Raw genomic sequence first — 18,683 nt, forward strand, 5'->3', positions numbered from 1 at the left:
GTTAAATAGTGTTAAATTATAAAAAAGAAATGATACTCTGAATACTATCATATTTTGGTCTAATTTTTATATTACAATTAAACTCAAGAATATATCACTATATTAATAACTAATTAATGAAGTGGTTAGACAATTAAACAATCTAAGCTTAATTGTAATTTTGTGAAAACAAAATTAAACTCGTGTTTGAAAAGTTGAGTTTGAGGCACACAAGTTCAAGCTTAAAAATGGGTTTATATTAAGAGAAAAACACACATAAGTTCAAACTCAAATACATATTAAAAAAAAAAAACTTTTTTCAGTTTAAAACTAACAATGATTTAAAGACAATCATATTATGCTGGAATAGCCATGAGTGGTATATTTTTTGGTAGTGAGAGTCCGAACTTTTCTTCCATATCCAAGTCTTCTACTCTCATATTTTCTTCGAGTTTCCATTCAAAGTTGTAAATCAAAGAAGCCAACATTGTGTGTAACTCTCTATGAGCAATATTCAATCCTGGACAACTCCTCCTCCCTGCACCAAATGGTATGAGTTCAAAATCTTGACCTTTATAGTCAATTTTAGATTCCAAAAATCTCTCCGGCATGAACGCATTTGGGTTGGACCAAATTTTTGGGTCTCGCCCAATTGCCCAAACATTACAGAGGATTTGTGCGCATTTAAGGACATTGAAGCCTTTGACTTCTACATCATGTATGGCTTGGTGAGGTACAAGAAAAGGACCAGGAGGATGTAACCGAAGAGTTTCTTTTATAACGGCTTGTAGATAAGGTAGTTGAGGGATATCATGTTCGTTCAAAGTTTCTCTTTTAGTGTGCATGCATTTCATAAGCTCGAACCGAGTTATCTTCAATTTCTTTGGGTTACGAATGAGCTCAGTCATCGCCCACTCCAATGTGGTTGAGATCGAATCAGTTCCAGCAACAAACAAATCCTACAAAAACTTAGGAAATGATTATAAAAGATATACTATATATACCTAAAATGACTACTTTCATGATTTTCTCGACGTAATCTTTGATCTCTCAAAAATGTTATCAACTTACCATGAACAAACTTTTCATGTCATTTATACTCAGTTCATGGCCGTCTTTGAAGTTGATATCGAGCAACAAGTCCAAAACATCATTTTGTGTTGATAAATCAATGTCGTAAGATGATGAAACGGCTCTTTTTTGCAATCTTTGATCAATGATGCTATCGAAAATAGCGAATAACTTTTCAACACAAACTTTTCCTTGTGATGCTAACCCTTGTGGGTCGAGGGGTCTTAATATCGGAAAAAAATCTACTAGGTTTGGCATCCCACCAACTTTCATTAAACCCGATATCACCTCCTTGATTTCTTGTGATGACTTTGACTCGTATTGAGAGAAATCCATAGAGAACAAAAAATTTGATAAAATGTTCAGAGGAGTTGTGAATGCAACTCTACCTATGTTCACAACCTTTTCCTTTTTGCAACATTCACTAACATGGCAAGTTCTTGTACCTGCAAGTATGTGTAATCAAGTGTCAAAAAGGTGTGTTGGGATCAAGAAAAAACTTATAAAAATAATTTTTAATTCAAAAAAAAAAAATATTTTACAATTTTTTTCTTTTATTATTTTTATATGTTGATATTGTTCAACCCCCCTTCGTCGGTATAATACATGTGTGCAATAGTGTGTATTGCATGTGTGTAAGAGTGTTGTTTTGCATAGAATACAATACAACAGTATTACACATATTTGATACACTTTATCGTATATATGCAATATAAGACTATTGCACATATCGAATACACACTATTGCGTATATGTAATAAAGCACTACTGTACATACACACTACATCAACTCTTATTTATTTATTTATTTATATTTTTGTATATAATACAACACTATTGAATATATGCAGTTAAACAATATTGAACATATACAATACATACTATTACACATATGTAATACAACACCATTGAATATGTGCACTACATTGACTTTTTCTATATATTTTTTTAATGGTGAAAAATAATAACATATAAGAAGGATGAAAGAAAAAAAAACTATTTTTATTTAATTAAAAATATTTTTCTTTATGAACTTTTAAGTTTTCTCTCTAAGAAAAAAGGTCTTAATTATTTTTCTATATATATAAATCTGTATCTATATCTCAAGGATAAACAAGTTTTAATTTAAAAAATACACGTACCGGTGAAAAAGTTTTTATTTTTTTATTTTCTCAGCATAAGAACAAGGGTAAAGTTAAAATACAAAAGACAACAAAAATGAGAAGGATGAGAAGAAATCTAATCCATTGATCTTAGATTTGGATGGTGGAGATTAATTCAAGAATAAAAATTGAATAAAAATAGATAAAAAGGACATGAAGGTAATAACCCACTTATGAAGACATTCTTTCTCCACATGCAAGGCACATGTCAATTCTTTCATCATTTTAAAACGTTCATAATTTTTTCATACGGCATTTTTTTTAGAAATTTTTTTACCATAATAACAAGTGTTTTTTTATCTTTAATATGAATATCATATTGTTATATAAAAATAAAAAAAAAGTTGATGGGTTTTTTTATATTGTGTTATTTGGTTGTTCATTGTGTTTTTAATTGGGTATTTCTATGCATTGTGTTATATATTTCGGTCATTGTGTTTTTCAATTGATACTCATATGAAAGATAAAAATTAACATAAAGATTACGTCATTGTGTTTTTCGTGCGTCATTGTGTCTTTGTGCTTAACATTTGTCTTTATACTTATCTTTGTGTTTTAGTCATTGTGATCAATATTCACTTAATTTGAGAAAAATAGTATTATGTTGTTTGTGTATTACGTTCAAGGCATTGTGTAATATATAGATTCCATTGTGTCTTACATTTCAGCCATTGTGTTATACGCATTTACCATTGTGTCTTACGTTTCAGGCCATTATGTTATACGTAATTATCATTGTGTCTTACGTTTCAGACCATTGTGTTATACGTATTTACCATTGTGTCTTACGTTTGAGGCCATTGTGTTATACGCATTTACCATTGTGTCTTACATTTCAGGCCATTGTGTTATACGCATTTACCATTGTGTTTTACGTTTCAGGCCATTGTGTTATACGTATTTACCATTGTGTCTTACATTTCAGGCCATTGTGTTATACGTATTTACCATTGTGTCTTACCTTTCAGGCCATTGTGTTATAGGCATTTACCATTGTGTCTTACGTTTCAGGCCATTGTGTTAAATGAATTTACCATTGTGTCTTACGTTTCAGGCCATTGTGTTATATGTATTTACCATTGTGTCTTACGTTTCAGGCCATTGTGTTATATGCATTTACCATTGTGTCTTACGTTTCAGGCCATTGTGTTATATGCATTTACCATTGTGTCCTACGTTTCAGGCCATTGTGCTATATGCATTTACCATTGTGTCTTACGTTTCAGGCCATTGTGCTATATGCATTTACCATTGTGTCTTACGTTTCAGGCCATTGTGTTATATGCATTTACCATTGTGTCTTACGTTTCAGGCCATTGTGTTATACGTATTTAACATTGTGTCTTACGTTTCAGACCATTGTGTTATATGCATTTACCATTGTGTCTTACGTTTCAGGCCATTGTGTTATATGTATTTACCATTGTGTCTTACGTTTCAGGCCATTGTGTTATATGCATTTACCATTGTGTGCCATTGTGTTGTTATATGTATTCATTATTGTGTTTTACGTTTCAGGTTATTGTGTAATATGCATTCATCATTGTGTTTTTATGTATTAGATAATTTGTTAGTATTTTTCATTATATATATAGGGAAATGATCAAATAAAAAGTTTGGTTTTCCTAAGAAGGCTAGGAAGGAGCGTATTTTAGTCTACTACCTTAATATTGAAACCCACTTAATTTAATTTCAAAAACCTACTTAATTGAAACCCACTTAAATTTTCACTCATCTCCTACAACTATCACCGCCCACCGCTACCCACCGCCACCGCCTTGCCGGAAAAGTCTTCGGAAATTTCGCCGGAAAATAAAACACAATGAAAAACACAATGAAAAAGACACAATGTAAAAAACACAATGGAATAAAAATTATGAAAAAAAAAACACAATGACAAAAACACAATGAAAAACACAATTAAATTACACAATGTGAAAAACACAATGCAAAAAACACTATAAAAAAATAAAACACACTTGTATAACACAATTTTGTAAAACACAATTGTGTTAAAACACACTTTGTAAAAAACCCACGATTTTTTTTTATTTTTATATAGCAATATCGTACACATATAAAAGATTTTTCACTCGTTATTATGGTGAAATTGTTTTGAAAAAAAATGTCGTATAAAAAGTTATGGGTGTTTTAAAATGATGGGGGTATTTGACATGTGCCTTGCATGTGGAGAGAGAAAGTCAACAAATGTGTTATCCCTATTGATTTTACACTTTATGATCTCTCTAATCTAATCTCAACCATTCAATTTTAAAATGAATGGACAAGATTATTTCTTATCCTTCCTAGAAAAACTAATATTCTTATTATAATTCAACCCTATATATATGTATATACTATTGCACAACGGTGTTATTAGTATTTAAAAAAAACAAAATGATCAGATGGAAGACACAATGACGAAAAAATACAATAACAAAAAGAAAGACACAATGACGAAAAAAGACACAATGGTAAGCAAAAAGACACAATGACGTAAATTATTTTTTATTTTTATATAACAAAATTATACTCATATTAATGGTAAAAAAACGCTTGTTAATATGGTGAATTTTATTTTTTTTTAAAATATCATATGAAAAAGTTACAGACGTTTAAAAATAATAGGGGATTAACATGTGACTTGCATGTGGAGAAAGAAAATATGTAATATTACTTTTATACCCTTTTTCCTTTGGTCCCTACATAACACATGTCAACTAATTATGGTTTCTCATTCTTCTTATTTTTGTTCCCCTTTGTAGAATAACTTGACCCTAACAACAATGGTATATCTAACAGCTATCATAAAATAATAATATCATATAGTAGATAATCTATCTCTATCGCTTAACTAAAAATCATTACATATTTTTTCTCATTTTCATTTAAATAATACTTTTTTATACATTTATTATTACCTTTTTTCACTTATTCACTCACAATCACTTTAACATGGTATTAAAAAATTATAGTGTGAATTCCTTAAAAATATATTTTTCATTTGAAGCAATTTTGTATCAGCAGTTATACGATTTTGTGGAATGTTTGTAGCAAATTTTATCATGGTTTGGTAGCAAGTTTGTGGCAAATCTTTTTAAAGTTTTGTGGCAGATTTGCGGCAATTTTTTTTTGAGAATTTGTAGGAAGTTTGTGGCGAATATTTTATATATTTGTAGGAAGGTTGTGGTAAAGTCCGTTATTGTACAATTTTGTCGTAATTAAAATTTAATTAGCTAAATTAATATCTTTACTGATTAATTACTTTATTAATGTTAACAATAATTTAAGATATTTTTTTTATAGATCAATGACAAACTTGTTGTTAAGTTGTAGGAAAAGGTAAATAAAACTTTTGTGGCAAACTTGTCGAATTTTAGCGACAACTAAAATTTGTAGTAAATTTGAAGCAAAATTTGTCGCATAATTGCCTTTTTTTCTCACAAAATAGGTTTGTCGGAAACTTGTGGCTATGAGCCATTTGCCACAATTTTTCTACAAAAGCTGTTGTCGCAGATTGACCTGTTTTCTTTTCTTGTAGTGATCTAAAATTACTCATGAATAATATTTGTTTCTCTTCCTTACCCACAACAATTCATAACCACTTTATAAAATATAAAAAACACTCACTATTTATGGAGGAGTTTTTATGAATGCTTTAATGACAACTAAAGATAAATTAGAATAATAAGACCGAGTGCAATGGGCGTTTAGCCCACTTCACTTCCACACTGTGGGTTAAACTATTACAGCAAAAGCTTGATAGGTGCCAAACCCATGTCACGCGCTCAGAAGTGCAGTAACGAGCAAAGGGGTTCAAGGTGATGTGACCACAATCAAATTCAACCAATAAGAATCAGCCATTCATGATTTATAAAAACCAAAATGACTATCCACTACTGACAGTATTTCCAAATTGTCTAAACACTCCAATTTCTCATCCTTATTTGCTTCCACATTTGTTTTATTTTTCTTAGAATCTTCAACCATGATCTCATTAAATGCATTTGCAGATATTTCATTTTCTGATTCTATATTACCATCATGCTTCTCCTTTACTGATTCTTCAAAATAACCCTTTGTTGAATTCACTTTTTCTTCAAGCATTTCATCAACAAGATTTGCTTTCCCTTCCTTGCCATCTTCCCTTGAATCATGAATCAATACTTGATCAATGGTTTCTTGAGCCTCAACCCACTTTTTAGTCTCATCAATGAGTTGAACCTCCATTTCACTACACTTCTCATCTCCATTTGCACTAAAAGATTGACTACCCACCTTCTTAAATTCTTTATTGCCATAGCAAATGGTAAGAAAATTGTCTTGTTTCTTTGCCCTTTCGTAAGCCTCTTAGAGTGTTTTTGGTCTAAAGAACTGAACCCACCACTTAATTTCATGTTTAAGATCCTCCACAAACAAGCTTGTAGCATAATCCTCACTTACAATTACTTTAGTAAGGAGAAAATCAAATGAACTACAATAATCTTGAATTGAACCTGTTTGCTTTAAGTTCTTGATGTCTTCCATGGACAATGCAGTATTTAAAACTCTTGTTTCTTCATATTTGGTTTCGAATAAGCGAGGACTTCGTTTTCCCCATGTTGATGATCCCATCCATTCATCAACACATCTGTAACCACTATAAAGTTCCCAATCAATTGGTGGTTTTGAATAATCCGGTATGTAGCCACAACAATGACCCCTACCTTCATATTTCAACCATCCGCAAGAACACCGACTCCTTGCGCAAACGCGAACCTTGTTCTCCCATATCAAACCCCCACACGAACACAAGAACACCATTGTTACTTTGATTGGTACCTTCGATTATTACTGTCAAGAACCCGTTATTACCCTAATTTGATTGTTGCGCATAAACCCACTATCGCCCAATATGATTGTTGCTGTAGAACTCCGATTGGTGCCCTAATTGCTCAAAATAAGATATATGAATCGTCACTTACAGTCACCACATTGAATTTCTGGAAATCTTTGCTGCTATTGGAATTTTTCTTGAACCGAATCTTCAGTTTTGTTGTCTTCTAATCGAACTGAATTACTCAGTCACCGCAAATTGTTGATTATCACCATAATTTAATGCCAGAAGAGTGTCTGATAAGAATCGAACAGCTCTGATACCACTTGTTACGATACAAACCGTAATCGAGCTAAAGAATTGTAGAAGAAGAAGAATCACAGAAGAAGAAGGAGATAATATCTCAAATCAATAGCTGCCTATTCCCTATTCCCGTTCGTATATTTAACAACTTGGTTACAGTGATTATTTACATCTATACCCTCCTACTTCCTAATAATGACACATAACCCCCTATACTATTTACTATGTAACATTACTCCCTCCTTCAAAGATTTTTGTCCTAAAAAATCAGAAGAAAAGAAGAAAAAAAAATTGCTAATCAAAAGTATCAAAACCAAACTTCAAAAAATCTTGCTCGTCGTCAAGTCTTGATACCAAATCAGCGAAATACAACTGTTGGAGCATTTCTATTGAAGTATCACACGCCTCATTACATATTCCAATTTCAAGATCTTTTGTGCTTATCTTCATTGGGCCACTTAATAACTGCATAGCATTGATTAATATTTCTACCCAATTCCTTATCTTCATGATCCAAACTCCACCAATATACCAGACCAGCAGAGTCCTAATTGTTGAGCCAATAAAAACATCATCTAGAATTAGCAGCCTGCTTTTTATCAAATCCATACAACTCAGTCGTACAATCTTGTTAAAAACACTATTATAATATCTAAGAATTCCATTGGCAGTAGCATTAAGCCATGGCACCATCCAAAGATCATACCCATCTGAGTGACGAATGAAATTCTGTTTCGTCCCAATTGTTAAACTCACATTCTCATGTCGCCCCAAAATCCATCACATAAAACTCACCATCTTCATCACTTTATAGCCAGAACCAATTGGATGCTCACTAATTTTGCCAATCAAGCTCTTTAATTCTTCCTTATTTCCTCTAACTAACAATTGTTGATTGAAACTCCATTTTACCCTTGCACCTTTCATGTGATATTTAAAAATTTTACTTCCATTTTTCAAACCCTTTACAAATTTCCTTAGCTGAAGTGATGCCAATTTACACCAAATCAGTAAAATCCTAATACCATTAGTAACTCTTGAAGCTAAAGACGTATTAACCTTTGAACCCAACAATATATCCATATAGCAGCCAAAAGGGTCAAAAAATGGCAGCTTGGTTGAAATTATATTAGACAGAAATAAACCTTTGACTACAGCTTCATTTCCTATATTTAGGTCATATTTACAATAAGACCTCAATTTTGAGAGAATCCTTGAAGTAAATTTAAATTCCCATCTGTGCCACCAATTCATCCTTCTTATTAGTAATTCCTGCTTAATCGTACAATCCATTTTATATATCTTCTTAATACCCTTGCAACTCTCGATCTTGTCAAGTGTTTTGATTACGTTAACCAAATCAATAGGAACACTATCTTCAGTTATAACCACTGTATGCTCAGAAACAATATCAACCATTTTGACATTCAACATTGGTAATCTGCCAAGGGTCACCTGTACACGAAACATGAATTTATATGGAGCGCCTACTGTATCTTCACCATTTCTCCCATTGTCATATGGATTAGCCTTCAATTCAAAGGTCTTTACACAATAAATTTCATTGGCATGTTCGTAAACAGTTGGAAAAGATGATAAACGAAACTTTTTACACTTGTGTACGACTTTACAATTATATATGGCTATCAGGTGGTACACAGTAATCAAACCCATCCATTTATGGCCCATATCAATCATAAATGCATCACCACTATCCACTAGTGACAGTACTTCCAAATTGTCTGAACACTCCAATTTCTCATCCTTATTTGCTTCCACATTTGTTTTATTTTTCTTAGAATCTTCAACCATGATCTCATTAAATGCAGTTGCAGATATTTCATTTTCTGATTCTATATTACCATCATGCTTCTCCTTTACTGATTCTTCAAAATAACCCTTTGTTGAATTCACTTTTTCTTCAAGCATTTCATCAACAAGATTTGCTTTCCCTTCCTTGCCATCTTCCCTTGAATCATGAATTAATACTTGATCAATGGTTTCTTGCCTCAACCCCCTTTTCAGTCTCATCAATGAGTTGAACCTCCATTTCACTACACTCCTCATCTCCATTTGCACTAAAAGATTGACTACCCACCTTCTTAAATTCTTTATTGCCATAGCAAATGGTAAGAAAATTGTCTTGTTTCTTTGCCCTTTCGTAAGCCTCTTAGAGTGTTTTTGGTCTAAAGAACTGAACCCACCACTTAATTTCATGTTTAAGATCCTCCACAAACAAGCTTGTAGCATAATCCTCACTTACAATTACTTTAGTAAGGAGAAAATCAAATGAACTACAATAATCTTGAATTGAACCTGTTTGCTTTAAGTTCTTGATGTCTTCCATGGACAATGCAGTATTTAAAACTCTTGTTTCTTCATATTTGGTTTCGAATAAGCGAGGACTTCGTTTTCCCCATGTTGATGATCCCATCCATTCATCAACACATCTGTAACCACTATAAAGTTCCCAATCAGTTGGTGGTTTTGAATAATCCGGTATGTAGCCACAACAATGACCCCTACCTTCATATTTCAACCATCCGCAAGAACACCGACTCCTTGCGCAAACGCGAACCTTGTTCTCCCATATCAAACCCCCACACGAACACAAGAACACCATTGTTACTTTGATTGGTACCTTCGATTATTACTGTCAAGAACCCGTTATTACCCTAATTTGATTGTTGCGCATAAACCCACTATCGCCCAATATGATTGTTGCTGTAGAACTCCGATTGGTGCCCTAATTGCTCAAAATAAGATATATGAATCGTCACTTACAGTCACCACATTGAATTTCTGGAAATCTTTGCTGCTATTGGAATTTTTCTTGAACCGAATCTTCAGTTTTGTTGTCTTCTAATCGAACTGAATTACTCAGTCACCGCAAATTGTTGATTATCACCAGAATTTAACGCCAGAAGAGTGTCTGATAATAATCGAACAGCTCTGATACCACTTGTTACGATACAAAAAGAATCACAGAAGAAGAAGGAGATAATATCTCAAATCAATAGCTGTCTATTCCCTATTCCCGTTCGTATATTTAACAACTCGGTTACAATGATTATTTACATCTATACCCTCCTACTTCCTAACAATGACACATAACCCCCTATACTATTTAATACGTAACATTTCCTATGATCGGTAACGGGTAAGGCCCTGGTGGAAGCCGCGGCTTACGACGGCAGAAGATGGTGTATACATAGATGAAAGTTAAAAGGAAAGGTAGTATGAGCAAGAAGGTTGAATTGTCCATATTTGTGGTTGTGTGGGGAATGGTGATGCTACACAAATCTAAACTTTGACAAAAATTTTTGTAATGAAAACTTAAGTGTTTTAACTTGGTTATATAGAGAGAATATCATGTGGCACACGTTGATAGTGATGTGACGTCTAGTGTTAATTGAATTTATTAGCTTAGTGTTTAAAGTCACATCCACACAATCTTAAACGTATATCACGTTTACGAACTTATTTATTTTAATTTTATCAATTAAATTTGTTTCAAAAGAGCATTCACATCACATCTCATATTTCTTTCTCCCAACACTATCAGTACTAGAAAATTCGACATTTTTCTACGACTGATTTCGTAGGTTGGAAAACCCACTTTCCAACAACTTTTCAATAAATGTGGTGTTAGAAAAACATATGCTTGAAAATTGTTTTCAATCATTTTTCAACAACTTTTCTTACAAAATTGATACAAATATACATCGTTGCAAACTTCCTACCACTTTCCTACAAAAGCTATTTTCTGGTTTATTTTTCATTTGGGGTTAGTTTATACAAGCATAATAAAACAAAAGTAATAGTTGATAAATATATTTTTTTATTAGAAGTTTGTTGGAAAGTTAGCAACAATTTTCCAATGAAAATCCTATTGTTACTATTCTGTTGCAATATTGTAGGAAAATTAGAACTTATTTTTTTTGTTGGAAATTCGTTTGAAATATGTTGGAATTACTTGTCGTAGGAATTTTGTAGGAAATGCTTGTAGGAAAATGACATGTTTTCTAGTAGTGTATATTTTAGAAAATACTATAGTAACTTTCATATATGAAGAGCTATATTTATTCTCCATCAAATTATTGTGATTGTACAAAAAAAAACAAATAATAAAAAGTTACTGTGAGAAAGATAAAGATGAAAATAAAAATAATAAGACGTGAGAGGTTTTAAAAAAATGTGATATAAGTTTAGAGAATTATAATTTTTATAAGTTATAGAATGAGATATATAAGAAGATAACTAATGACTAATATCATTATCTCTCACATGCATTTACATTGACTGTGTACAACAACAATTGGCAAGATAACAATGTTAGGTGATTCAACCCTAAAATTTAATAAATTTGGACTTCAAAAAAATTTAGTTAAAAGTCACATCTTCTTTATATATATATATAATTAAAAATTTGGATGTTAACAGTCTCAATTTTAACCTATTGATCAGAGTTAATTCCAACACAAAAAATGTTACAATCCTAACTTTGAATCTAGTAATAATTAAAAGTTATCCCCACTAGTTTTTGTTTTATAAATTTATAACGTGCACTTCTTAAGTGGCAACCTCATCACCTCATATTCGCCAAATGACAACCTCATCAACTCTCCATTTAAGTCACCAAGCTTGTAAATCAGAATATTAAGGATAACCTAAATACATTACTACAAATATAATCTTTAATATTATATAAATAAGTACAATTATTTTAAAGACAATCTTAATTTAACTGGAACGACCCTAAGTGGTACATTTCTTGGCAATGTCAACCCGAACTTCTCTTACATATCCAAGTCTTCTACTCTCATTTTTCCTTTGAGCTTCTTATGAATATACATACCCTTCAGAACCTAACCTAAGGTAAAAAATCTTGACCACCCAGTACCCCACCAAAATGATGATGAAAAAGATTAGGATTTATAGGATTCCTTAAAAAAATACTTGGGTTGTTGCTGTTAACCGAGTGCTAGTGTACAACTTGCTTTGGTTAACATGATCATGATATTGCGATGCACCTTCAAAGGTGCCGCCGGTCCACCTTCAAAATCCTACAAAGGTTGCACTCTGCATCATTATAGTAAACATCCGTGAACCTTTTTAAGAACCAAAGCGATCTCTCTGATTTCTTTTACCCAACACCATCAATAGCTAACTAAGTCCCTATTGGTAGACCTTCAAACCCATCTTCACGCACCTACTTTGGTCGGGTCATAGACACGTGTGATATTGAGTTGTTCATGAAACAAATCATCATCATCATCACCGTACTCAGGAAATCCCACCAATAGCAAAGCTATGGTAGGGTATGAGAAGGGTAGTATGTAGACAAACTTACCTCTACCCCGTAGGAATAGAGAGGCTGGTTCAGTTGAGACCCAAAATAAATAAATAAATAATCATTCTACAGGTAAAACAATGGAATTAAAGAAAAACCGTACCCAAATATAAATCGATGGTTTGGTTTTACGCTTTTCCAAAAAACGAAAATTTAGTTCAGTTTCGGTTTTGCATTAGTTAAGAACCAAAAAACCGAGTCGTCCCATAATAACACAACCAACCCTATTCCACATATTCAAACCGACGAATAGGGAATTTCATAAGGTTGTTTGTGTGAACTCATCCCACATTGGCACATTGTGTTAATGTATGTACCAGTTTATTAAGAGTGGTAAGAAGTATAACTTGCAAGAAGCGAGTTGACGTGGCAATTTAGGCAACCGCTTCCGAACTAACATATGCACTACACACAATACAACCCTCATCCTCCATATATGCCAAGCCAAGTCGGACTGGGTCAATATACTTTTGACATGTTCTTGTATCATTAAATAAACCAACAATATGATAGTCAACCATACACGTGTCAAAGACGTTTTGTTGTCAATTCAAATGTATGGCACCAAAACATCCGATATGGGAGACTAGAAAGCCTTGGATTGATGATGAGGAAGTAGCCTTATGCAAGACTTGCCTACATATTCCCGAAGGAAAAAGAATCAGAAAACGAAACGATCCAAACTTAGGGTGTCTCAGCGGTCAGGTTTACAAATGCAACATAGTTCTTAACCTTAGAAATTCATAAACTTGCAGCGGAAACAAAATCATCATCTGTATTCAAAGGTAATCCTTACACAAACCATAACAAAATAGTCTAAAAGATAATAGTAAACAAGTCAAAACATAGGGATGTAGGTTTTAAGCCAAGTAGTCTCGCCTCAATGCCATCCATGTCTCTTACACCTGCTAACCTGATGTGGATACTAAAAGTCAACATCATTGGGTGAGTTCTAGCTTTTAATACATTAATTCTACATTCATACAGTAATATAATCGAACACACTACGAGGGTACAAAACATTCTCTCATACCATATCATATATTTAAAGTCAAAAAGTTTAGTTGCCAAGATATACCCATATTTCATATGAGGTCATGCCCTCCCCCCCCCCCCCCCCCCCCCTCTTCCATACGAATGAATGATCGTCACATTCAACTCGTATTAATTCTGTATGCAATCATATATGCCCTTTTCATTCACATATACAATTGACCTAAAATTTTAGGATAATATCATAACATATTCAAAGTATAAATATTCTATTTATCTTAATATTTTCCTTATCTTTGCGCATCTTTGGCTATTAGACCCCACAGTCATAATGTTAAGACTGTACGTTCTTGAAATCTTTTTGCACACAAATTCACGTATAATGCTACACAACCCAAATAGCTAGAAGAACACAACAAGAAGTCAGTTTAATATACGTAACTTATCCATGTGATGAGAATAAAGAGAGATCTAACCTTATAAACCTTGTCTTGTCTTCAGTTTGAGTCGCGAACAAAAGTTCCACACCTTTGCTCCCATGCTCTAGTAAGCCGTAAGAAAGATTAGTAGATCACACTTAATTAAGCATGGCATATAAGTTCTTAGGAAAAAAAACTTACATGACTATATAGTTTATAGTGTTTATACCTTATACCTCTTTCTCTCTAAAGTTAAACAGAATCGTTTGCATAAACATCATATTCTTCATTAGTTTAATATCTCAAAAATCAATTGTGGCATGAAACCAGCGTTGTACATGGATGTTAACAAAATACTAAGGATATTAAATTGTAAAGAGTAAACTGCGGTTTTCGTCCCTGTGGTTTGTCCAAATTTGCGGTTTTAGTCCAATAGTTTTAAATTTGCCATTTTCGTCCCTGTGGTTTCAATTTACTTGCAATTAAGCCCGAATTCACTAACCCCGTTAAGTTTGATCGTTAAACCCATCAGCTTGCCCCTCACGTGAGGGGCAGTTTTGTCCTTTTTCTCCCAAAATAAACCCCAATCCTAATTCGCAAGCTCGCTCACGTGAGGGGTTGGGTGTATTTGGGGAGAAAAAGGACAAAACTGCCCCTCACGTGAGACACATGCTGATGGGTTTAAAGATCAAACTTAACGGGGTTAGTAAATTCGGGTTTAACTGCAAGTAAACTGAAACTAAATGGACGAAAATTACAAATTTAAAAATATTGAACTAAAACCACAAATTTGGATAAACCACAGGGACGAAAGTCGCAGTTTACTCAATTGTAAATCAAAGAACAGAGAAAATGAATCACCCCATATATCCGCCTAACATTGTAAGAATATTTTTATGGTTAGAATAGATTCGCTAACCCGGTACTGATCCGTTTTAATTTTTGAAGATTTCGTTAAGTCCATTTCCTATAATCCTATTCCTTCTATCATAGGGTTAAAAAAAAAATTCTCGTAGTTTTCTCACGTTTTTGATAAAACCCTTTCGTAAAAGTATTTTAACAATGTTTTGGCTAATAGTATATGCTAGTCGAACCACCCTTTTCGTATACATATAACATATTGGCATTTCATATAGAGGTTGTCATGTAGTAATAGTATCACTACCCACAATGTTAAAACTATTGGCGCCTCCGAATTTGGATATAATCAACATGCTTTTTACGTATTTGTTTATGAATATTATATATAGGAAAATTGGATTTTATTAATCCTACATTTTCAAGGCTGGCCAATAATAATCTCGGCTTAGAAAACTGTTGTCACTAGTCCCACCTTTTATACTATTTGTTTTCATTGGATCCTGCTAAAAAAACTTAACCCTGACAAGTTTTTTCCGAATTTCAAATTGATGTTTTAGGACTTTAGATCGGATAGAAAAAATAAGTTGATAACATAAACTTTGGTAACATAAACTTTGGTCACAAAACTTTTAACCATTCAACTTTGGCCACAAGCTTTATACTTTTACAATAAAACTTTTAAACTTTCAACTTTTGACACAAAACTTTTTGATTTTAAAATTTGGCGAAAAAAATAAAAAATAATAATAACTTGTATCCGCAATGAACAGAACTGATATTAACCGAGTTTCCGTTGCTACACAAGGCATCTTTCGAAGCCTATAATGCATTTAACAAGCTTTGCCGCAATGCAGGCTAGATATATTGTTAGTATTAGTTTTAAAAGGTATACATCTTTTGGGATGGGACCCTGAACTTTGTGAATTGTGATGGCTTAAATTTTACCACACATGAAAGAAAGCACTTTTAGTGATCATGCAATGTTACATGTCGACTTTTGTGTACATCATAACCGCTAAAATTGGTGTTTTATTGATCGTTCATCCTTTCAAATACTAGTTAGGTTTCCTCCATTTACAGGTGTTAGAAATCCTTAGAATCATTATGTTTCTAATTAAGATGTAATCGAGTACAACTTTGATACTCGGTATTAAGAGTTAATATGAAGGATTGAAGCTCGTTTATTCTGAATCGTTCACATTTACTTTATTCCTAACAAGACAACTTTTGTAGACATTTTTCTGAAAATTTTCGATTCTACTTACTACTAGATAATTAAGCATGTTATAAACAAACACAATCTAGTAATGTTAATAGCATTTTATTTTTAAAACAGCATATAAAAGAACACACAAGTCTAGGAATTATTTAAAGGAAAAACAAACTTATGTGTTAATATTTAAAGAACTATTATAAGTTCAAACCCAAATACATTTAACCATAAAAAGAAAATGCAAGTACAACGATTTATTTAAAGACGGTCATAGTATACTGGAACGGCCATGAGTGGCACATTTCTTGGCAGTGAGAGCCCGAACTTCTCTTCCATATCCAAGTCTTCTGCTCTCATATTTCCTGCGAGTTTCCAATCAAAGTTGTGAATCAAAGAAGCCAATATTGTGTGCACCTCTCTACGAGCAAGATTCAATCCAGGACAACTCCTCCTCCCTGCACCAAATGGTATGAGTTCGAAATCTTGACCTCTATAGTCAATGTTAGCTTCCAAAAACCTCTCCGGCATGAACACATTTGGGTTGGACCAGACATTTGGGTCTCGCCCAATTGCCCAAACATTACAGAGGATTTGTGCGCCTTTAGGGACTATGAAGCCTTCAACTTCTACATCATGTATGGCTTGGTGAGGTACAAGAAAAGGGCCAGGTGGATGTAACCGAAAAGTTTCTTTTATAACAGCTTGTAGGTAAGGTAGTTGAGGGATATCATGTTCGTTCAAAGTTCTGTTATTGTGCATGTGTTTCATAAGCTCGAGCCGAGCTGTCTCTATTTTCTTTGGATTACGAATGAGCTCAGTCATCGCCCACTCCAATGTGGTTGATATCGAATCAGCTCCCGCGACAAACAAATCCTACAATAGTTTAGGAAATGATTTTAAAATACTATACATAGGAATAACTACTTCAAGATTTCAGTCAACCAATATAGCGTATTCTATGATCTCATAAAATGTATCAGCTTACCAAGAACAAATTTTTCATGTCATTTATACTCATTTCGTGGTTGTCTTTGAAGTTAATATCGAGCAACAAGTCCAAAACATCATTTTGTGTTGATAAATCGGTGTCGTACGATGACGAAACTGCTCTTCTTTTCAATCTCTGATCAATGATGTTATCGAAAATAGCAAATAACTTGTCTAAATAAACATTTACTTGTGATGCTAACCCTTGTGGGTCTAGGGGTCTCAGTATCGGAAAAAAGTCTACTAGGTTTGGCTTCCCGGAAATTTCTAGCAGACCCGATATCACCCCTTTAATTTCTTGTGATGACTTTAAATCGTATTGAGAGAAGTCCGTAGAGAACAAAAAGTTTGATAAAATGTTCAAAGTTGTGGTGAATGCAACTGCACCTATGTTCACAGCCTTTTCATTTCTACAACAATCACTAACATGGTCAACAAGTTCTTGTACCTGCAATATGTGTTAATGTGTTATCGGGAGTATTTTTTAATTTTTATGTGTCGAATAATTGAAAAAGATATCACATTATTTACATTCAGATGTAAATAATGCACCACTTTCTACATTGATGGTGATAGACATGACAACGATTTTGGTTAATAATCCTCTTCCATAACACATAGTCTAAGTATGCACGCACCTTTTGCCCGCGTAGTTGTTCGGTAGCATCTAGACATTTTCCAGAGAACACATGCTCTTTAGTAACTCGTCGTAGTATTCGCCATTGATCTCCAGCCGGGAGCCACGCGATGGAGTATTCATTGTGGTTATTCAATCGGACTATGTCTGGGACCGAGCTGCCAGAGAACGATTGGTCATGCTTGTGAAAGAATTCTTTAGCCATGTCGGGTGATGAAACAACTATTGTTGTTCTACTTCCGAGCTTAAGTGACATTAAAGGACCGTAACGTTTAGAGAGCGCGGCAAGAGAGCGGTGGGGTTTGTTGCCAAGTTGTAAGAGGTTTCCTATGATTGGAAAAGGGTAAGGACCCGGAGGAAGCCGCGGGTTACGGTGGCCGGAGATGGTGTATACATAGATGAAAGTTAAAAGTAAAGGTAGCACGAGCAAGAAGGTTGCAATATCCATAGTGTGTGGTTGGTTGTGAGAGAATAACTATTGCCAGTGATGAGAGGGAATCTGTTGTAGGCTAAATTTAGGCCAGTGACATATAGCATTTATAACACATGCTAGATAAAATCTTTCACCTACCATACAACCCTTATGATCGTTTTTCTCTTAGGCCATGGGGTGATATTAGTGATGAACGTCTTTATCAGAATAATTAGCAATCATTTTTCTGTGGACTTCCGGAAATATCTATCATGGTGCTTGTGGGCCGGTGAATATTGCCTATTATGGTGTTTATAAGTGGTGTGTATATAATCGGTTTACGAACCGATGAAGATCTATTTCAAATACTTCGTACAGTACCCAATAAATTACTGGGTGTTCTGTTAATGGTATTAGTACCCGCGAGATTATTACTCTAGCACATCTTAATTCCACATAAGTACAACATCACTTAT

The 18,683-nt window shown here is 33.5% G+C and overlaps 3 protein-coding genes across 3 annotated transcripts; all 3 read right to left on the minus strand.

The window, feature by feature from the left end:
• Positions 1-253: 253 nt before the first annotated feature.
• LOC143610623 (cytochrome P450 76T24-like) lies at positions 254-1,470 on the minus strand. The gene is made up of 2 exons (XM_077085052.1): positions 1,051-1,470; positions 254-938 (listed from the first exon to the last, which is right to left on the minus strand). Exons 1-2 carry the CDS (start codon positions 1,384-1,386, stop codon positions 336-338), a joined length of 939 nt encoding a protein of 312 aa, XP_076941167.1. The 5' UTR covers positions 1,387-1,470; the 3' UTR covers positions 254-335.
• A 4,685-nt stretch (positions 1,471-6,155) lies between these two features.
• Positions 6,156-10,304, minus strand: LOC143610622 (uncharacterized). Its single transcript, XM_077085051.1, has 2 exons — positions 8,039-10,304; positions 6,156-7,879 (listed from the first exon to the last, which is right to left on the minus strand). The coding sequence occupies exon 1, from the start codon at positions 9,580-9,582 to the stop codon at positions 8,113-8,115; it is 1,470 nt and encodes a 489-aa protein (XP_076941166.1). The 5' UTR covers positions 9,583-10,304; the 3' UTR covers positions 6,156-7,879; positions 8,039-8,112.
• Positions 10,305-16,322: 6,018 nt separating this feature from the next.
• On the minus strand, positions 16,323-18,249 carry LOC143610613 (cytochrome P450 76T24-like). The gene is made up of 3 exons (XM_077085044.1): positions 17,797-18,249; positions 17,157-17,606; positions 16,323-17,044 (listed from the first exon to the last, which is right to left on the minus strand). Exons 1-3 carry the CDS (start codon positions 18,241-18,243, stop codon positions 16,430-16,432), a joined length of 1,512 nt encoding a protein of 503 aa, XP_076941159.1. The 5' UTR covers positions 18,244-18,249; the 3' UTR covers positions 16,323-16,429.
• Positions 18,250-18,683: the final 434 nt, after the last annotated feature.

This window comes from Bidens hawaiensis, unplaced genomic scaffold (assembly GCF_021521415.1).
Source record: "Bidens hawaiensis isolate Kalapana, Puna unplaced genomic scaffold, B.hawaiensis_p1.1 tig00027139_1, whole genome shotgun sequence".
Lineage (NCBI taxonomy): Eukaryota > Viridiplantae > Streptophyta > Magnoliopsida > Asterales > Asteraceae > Bidens > Bidens hawaiensis.

Excerpts from the sequence above, each read along its gene's own strand:
- LOC143610613 (XM_077085044.1), bottom strand. The coding sequence starts at position 18,243 with ATGGATATTGCAACCTTCTTGCTCGTGCTACCTTTACTTTTAACTTTC. Across the intron at positions 17,607-17,796 it reads AACAACTACGCGGGCAAAAG|GTACAAGAACTTGTTGACCA; the intron begins GTGCGTGCATAC and ends CACATATTGCAG. Across the intron at positions 17,045-17,156 it reads ACATGAAAAATTTGTTCTTG|GATTTGTTTGTCGCGGGAGC; the intron begins GTAAGCTGATAC and ends AAACTATTGTAG.
- LOC143610622 (XM_077085051.1), bottom strand. The coding sequence starts at position 9,582 with ATGCTACAAGCTTGTTTGTGGAGGATCTTAAACATGAAATTAAGTGGT.
- LOC143610623 (XM_077085052.1), bottom strand. The coding sequence starts at position 1,386 with ATGGATTTCTCTCAATACGAGTCAAAGTCATCACAAGAAATCAAGGAG. Across the intron at positions 939-1,050 it reads ACATGAAAAGTTTGTTCATG|GATTTGTTTGTTGCTGGAAC; the intron begins GTAAGTTGATAA and ends AAGTTTTTGTAG.